Source organism: Electrona antarctica (genome assembly GCF_951216825.1).
Source record: "Electrona antarctica genome assembly, chromosome: 12".
Taxonomy (NCBI): Eukaryota; Metazoa; Chordata; class Actinopteri; order Myctophiformes; family Myctophidae; genus Electrona; species Electrona antarctica.
The window spans coordinates 12,140,402-12,146,808 of record NC_136793.1 but is presented as its reverse complement, the minus strand read 5'-3'; the positions used below and the strand labels follow the sequence as shown (position 1 = coordinate 12,146,808).

Genomic DNA, 6,407 nt, shown 5'->3' with positions numbered 1-6,407 from the left:
TTCATGAATAACACACGTTTGTCCGTCCGTCCGTCAAGGTGAAGCTGGCCCTGAGGGAGCACCATCACAAGCACCACCAGCCTCCTCCACCGGGGGGCGGCGTCGGCCGAAGCTACGACTCCCCGTCCAGCAGCAGCCCTGCCAGCAGTAGTAACGACGGCCCCCCACACGTGGCCACTGCCCCCCACCAACACCACCCCCACCCGGCCCGGTCCTCTAGCCCGCTCCCCCCCACCCACCACCACCTCAACTCCTTCGGCAAGAAGCAGCCCCTGGTCCCGCCCCTCGCCCCGCCCATGTAGGCCTGTCGCACTGATTACATAATATACAATTATTTTTTTGCATGATCGTCATCATCGTTTCCATGTTGAAAAATCATACATGTTCAAACGTTTTCCAAAAAAAATCCAGAAATAGCTGATCTACAAGCTCAAAACACGTCACTTTGTGACGTGTTGTCAACCACCATTATTTGTGTGACGATTAATCGTCAACCTGAACTTGTAATCGCGACAGCCCTACGCCCATGAAGCCCGGCGCCGGACTCAGCAGGACTCAGCCGGACGCCGTCGCAGCCACCCCGCCCGCCGTCGCCACGCTCCTCGCTCCTCCGTCCGGCGCCACTGTGGCGCTGCCGTCTCCCAGCAGGCAGGCCAGCCCCGTGGAGGACCCGTCCACGCGCTCCTTCCTGGGGAAGATCAAGGCCTTCGAGAAGATGGACCACTTGGCCCGCGCCCACCGCATACTGGAGCTGCAGGAGGCCCAGAGTGCCAGGGTGGGTCACCATTTGGCTTACTGTACTTGAAGGAGCACTACACCACTTTTCTTCATTATGTTCTGTTCATCGTTAGGCTGATCATCGTTAGGCAGATTTTTTTTAAACAATTTAAAAAATATATATTTATATTTAGTTTTTATTATCGTGATATCGATGGCTTCCATTATCGTATTGCAACCTTTCAGGAATAGAAAGCCTGCAGTTTCTATTGGCTTGGATTCCCCATCGATGATGTCACTGGTGGACGGGTTTCTGAACTGCCCACAGCCCTCCTATGAGACACAGACTGAATATAGAAAAAAATTGGCATTTTGTCATGAACATTACTGAGGACCAATTATATGAAGATAGGTTGAAAAGTGGTGAAGTGGTCCTTTAAAGGAAAATCTCCGGAATAGCCATTTTCTTACCTTAGTCTGATGTTATTATGTCCAAGAGCGAGTGTTAAGAGGTGCACACTTTCATAACTCCACCCCGACTCCACCGCAGCTCAGAATGTGATGGGTTTTGCGGTAAATCGTTAATTTTTATCGCTCAGATTTTCTTTTTATTGGTGTAAACCACTCCTACAACTGGCTTTGTTAGTTTACGTGTCTGTCTGTTTGTCTGTCTGTTCGTACCAAAAAATGAGCATGGTTGCTATGGTCACCCAGTTCACACGGGTGTGATTTCATTACGTCAGACATTACGTCAGACCACAGCTGATCAGTCTATATAAGACCTTACACCACTCAGTTCACACGGGTGTGATTTTTTTTTAGATGTCTGTGTTTAATGATGACTCAAACGATTCATCAAATCAAATATAATCAAAAGATGATATTATTTCACCCGTGAAATCAAACCCCCGCTGCTGAAGTCCTCTTTCCACCCGACAGAGACGATAAATAATATTTGAGCACAACGTTAACGTCAAATCCTGCATGTTGTCCTCCTGTGTTCAGCTGGAGATCGCACAGAAGCACCCTGACATCTACGCCGTTCCCCACAAGACTCCCAAACTGGACAACAACCGCCCACAGCCTATAGGGTAACGTCAAGCTTTTAACATCGAAAGGTGATATTGATAAGATTATTATGTAGACTTAATAATAATTAATTTACTATTAACTCACTGTTATGCTATTACAACCGTCTTTGCTGCTGCAATGTATTAAACCAGAACCAGAATATGTTTTACTCTTACTTACTCGCATGTACTTGTACTGTATGTAACCACGAAGAAACGTCAAACAGCAGTTTATTTATTTGACATGGACTTCACAATCACATTGGGCGAACCAGATGCATTGCTTAAAGTTTATATTATACAGGGTTCCCACAGTCAATATTTCTGGTCCTGGAAAAGGTTTGGAATCCTGGAATTAATCAAGGGTTCTGTAAAAATAGTTGGCTATGCATTTCTTTTGATATAGAGCGCCGAAGTCCTGACGTCACTCGCTCATCCCCTGGTTCTGCCTGGTTCACGGAAGTAATTTCCCTATGGAGAATAACATGGGGTCATCTTAAAATCGTTTCATATACAGCGTTGTGGTCCAAAAATAAACAAGCTGTCTCTGCGTTATTGTCAGGGAGGTGTCTCTGTATCGTTTGCGACAGTCAGTCACTCATATATGATATATGTCTGTTTCTAGTGAAAATGTAACTAATTCAGTAGCAGTAACAATAGCGTTTTCTCTCAGTCAGTTGATTCTTCATGTCCATATGAGTGAAACGGCCGGGATGACATGTTTATTTTTCAAACACATTTATTATATGAGGCCATCTAAAATCCCCCTATAGGGATACAATCACACCCGTGTGAACTGAGTGGTGTAAGGTCTTATATAGCCTGATCAGCTGTGGTCTGACGTAATGAAATCACACCCGTGTGAACTGGGTGACCGTAGCAACCATGCTCATTTTTTACGCACAGACAGACAGACAGACAGACAGACAGACAGACAGACAGACAGACTAACAAAGCCAGTTGTAGGAGTGGTTTACACCACTCAACAATGCAAATACAAAGTGCATGAACCTGTGGATTTGCGCCCTCTACCGATATTGACGTCAGACTTCGGTGCTCTATATAAAAATAAAAAAACCTTTTCCAAAACATGTATAACATTACACAAAATGTGTAGCATAAGTCCTTATTCAACAAAACAGGAAGCATGATTGCAGCCTAATGTGTACTAGTGCATGACAAAAATAACAGCTCTACAAGCTCACAACCTATGCCCTAGTATAGGTGGTGTAGCAAAAAATGTGCACAAAATTTGGAATGGAATTATAGCATTCTATACGTTATTGTTGCTACACTGCCTGTCTTTGGGCATTGCACAGAGGAGTTCCGCTGAATGATTGTTATATAGGCCTGGAAATTGGGTTAAATATTCTGGAGAAGCTTTGGAAAGAAATTTGAAATTCATTGGTAAAAAATAAAAAACCACACCCGTGTGAACTGAGTGGTGCAAATCCCCATCCCCCCCCCCCCCCCTCTCTCTCTCTCTCTCTCATTAGCAGGCTTCAGTGCATCTCTCTGTCTCTGTTTCTGCCACAACAGCGCCCCTACTGGTACTCATGAGTCACACATGAGTCACACACATTAACACGAGTCACATAGGGTTAACACGAGTCACATAGGTGAGTGAACACGGACATTGCTGTTCCTTGGAGTGGTTGCACCACTCAAAAAATGTGTGGGAAGTGCTAGTTTTCAACACCTGTACAAAGGAGGCTTTTCTAAATGGAATAACTAGTCTAAAACCCAATCAAGCTGTTACATAGTATAGTAAATTGTTAAATGACTATATTCTGATAGTAATCATTGCTATAGAGTGTTTGTTCAGTAACAGGGGTCTCCCTGTCTCTCCAGCTCTTTAATCCCCGCTTTTGGCATAGATCTAATCCAATTGAATTAATCTGACCCATTGCCATTGCCCCCCCCCCCCCCCCCCCTAATACAATATAATAAACTATAAATGCTACATCATTATAGGAAATGCAGTTAATTGTAATGAATGTGTGGCTTGTTTTCCTTCTTGTTTTCTGATGGTCCAGGTCCAGTTCTCACCCGGAGCCCCACCTGCTGCCCAAGGTGCCGTACTCTGAGGGCAGACCCTTCTACAGCGGCGCGGTGGAGGGCGAAGCCTACTACACCCCCAAACTGGACCAGTACCAAGACACTGAACTCTAGTGTTGAGCCTGGCGTCCTACTTACTACACCCCCCCAACCCGGACCACTACCAAGACACTGAACTCTAGTGTTGAGCCTGGCGTCCTACTTACTACACCCCCCAACCCGGACCACTACCAAGACACTGAACTCTAGTGTTGAGCCTGGCGTCCTACTTACTACACCCCCCCAACCCGGACCACTACCAAGACACTGAACTCTAGTGTTGAGCCTGGCGTCCTACTTACTACACCCCCCAACCCGGACCACTACCAAGACACTGAACTCTAGTGTTGAGCCTGGCGTCCTACTTACTACACCCCCCAACCCGGACCACTACCAAGACACTGAACTCTAGTGTTGAGCCTGGCGTCCTACTTACTACACCCCCCAACCCGGACCACTACCAAGACACTGAACTCTAGTGTTAAGACTCCGTATACTTTGTCGGAAGACTGGCATTGCACGTCGAGAAGTGTTTTCGACCACGCGACGCCGCCATTGTACGTCGGAGTACAGATGTGCCATTTGAGAACTTCAGACGTCGTGCCATTGGCAAGACAGTGGATTGTCACTAAATTGTCGGAACATTGTCAGCGAGAAAGGAGGGCATTTGCAGAGGTGTGATGCTATTCAGATTCTTTTTCACAATGAAAAGAATTGCTGAAAATGTACACTTTGTTTTCAGTAAGAAAAGAGAAGAATTAACAGGGCTAAATAGTGAAAAGAACCTTGGGGAAACAAGTATTTCCAGAACAAATGCAGGGGAAGTACAGGAAAGCCTGAAGTGTTGGAATGGCACATCTGTATATATATATATATATATATATTAAGCATTACTGTACCACACACCAGCTCAAAGAACAGTCAACGTACCACGCTCGCACACACTCGCGCCAACGAACACACCGCCAGCGTACACCTCGGAGGTAGACCAACACTATGCGACCACTACGTACTCTCACACACTTTGCGTACTCACCATTCCATCGGGGCCCCGCCAGGCCCTGCAACCAATCCGCTGCTGCTGACTTGGAAGCACTTGCTGCTTCTTTGAGTATTTTTTTCCGAACAACAACAACAAAAAGACTCGCTTCAAGGAAGTGAAAGCATTCCGTGCTGTCCGTCAGGCCAGCACGAAGCACTGTTATTCTCTTGTGTGCATAATTTACAAAAAAAAACACAAAGGCTTTCCCATGTTGCTGGTTTGGAGTTTTGTTTACTTGTTTTCTTTCTTTTTTTTTACTTTTACGTACAGTTGGAGGCCATCGATATTGTCCTTTTCTTTTTGCTGAGGTTTGCGTGATCTGCGCAAAAGGACAGTAAACCCATTTTGGGCGGGAACCCCTTTTGGTGTTTTAAACATTATGTTATAATTTAGCTATTGAAAAATAGCAGATCTACAAGCTCATAGCGCGCCACCGAGTGGCGCGCTACGAGCTGGTAGGTCTGCTATTTTTGAAAAATCGTGAAAATATTTATTTCAGAAAACTGGAGGATTTAGAAGGATTTTTTTCAATTTTGAGGTCAGGCCTAAATGGGTCAAATGATAAGGGACAATATCGGTGGCACCCAACTGTATTTGTTTGTTTTTAACTTGGAAAAAAAAGAGAGAAAACTTGAGTAATCGGGTAGCACTTGTTTTCTTGCCTATGCAACTCAGTTTGTGCTCAGCAACTGAAACCTAAACGTCCGCTTTCTTGCGCAGTTGCGCACCGGTGCCGCGTGCCTCAAGAAAAGCCAGTCCGCCCCCCCCCTCGTTCGGCACTTGGCGCTGGCGCGCAACTGCATATAAATCGGGCCCGACAGCCACGGGTTCCACCCCGAACCAGAACCCCACCACCAAAACACCAAACAAAGCCACACAATGTTCCCAACTGTCGCTTTTGGTCCCTTTTTGTATCTCCTGTAATCGCCAGCAAGCTGCAAACTCATTATGTAAAAAATAATATATATATATATTCTATATATTCTATATACAGTATGTGTGTGTGTATATATATATAACATATATATATATATAATATAATGTTGTGTTTATACTGCTACCTTTGCATTCTTTCCTATATGAAAATGCCTGTGTATACATACATAGAGATCTAAATATATATATATATACTCATATATGTATATGAGGAAAAAAAGAGAGACATTCTATATAATGGTAACACTGGAATTTGTTACAAATGTTTTGAAGTGCCTTTTTTCTTTCGGAGAAACATGAGGTCCAAGCCTAATTTTACGCTCCGTCACATGGCGGCGGCGCTCGTCGAAAATAGCCGACCTACAGTACAAGAGTACATCAGAGTTATACGTACAGCATATTATCGCATGCACAAGTCTAAAAGGATGACACAATTAAAGCCCCAAATCTTATTTTCATTGTGGTCCTATAGATGTTGTGACGAGGGGGAACGGGGAAAAGAGAAAATGATTGAGCTTTTCAGTCGGCTATCTCCAACGCGCGAA

At 44.8% G+C, this 6,407-nt stretch overlaps 1 protein-coding gene across 1 annotated transcript in view; it reads left to right on the top strand.

Annotated features, from left to right (window-relative positions):
* The window catches only part of LOC306934135 (tight junction protein 2-like), a 72,920-nt gene extending 68,934 nt beyond the window's left edge, over positions 1 to 3,986 (top strand). Inside the window, exons 22-25 of the mRNA XM_079516621.1 lie at positions 39 to 298; positions 517 to 775; positions 1,723 to 1,808; positions 3,824 to 3,986. Of these exons, the coding sequence (XP_079372747.1) occupies positions 39 to 298; positions 517 to 775; positions 1,723 to 1,808; positions 3,824 to 3,959 (741 nt within the window). The 3' untranslated portion in view covers positions 3,960 to 3,986. The remainder of the gene's footprint in view (positions 1 to 38; positions 299 to 516; positions 776 to 1,722; positions 1,809 to 3,823) is intronic.
* Positions 3,987 to 6,407: the final 2,421 nt, after the last annotated feature.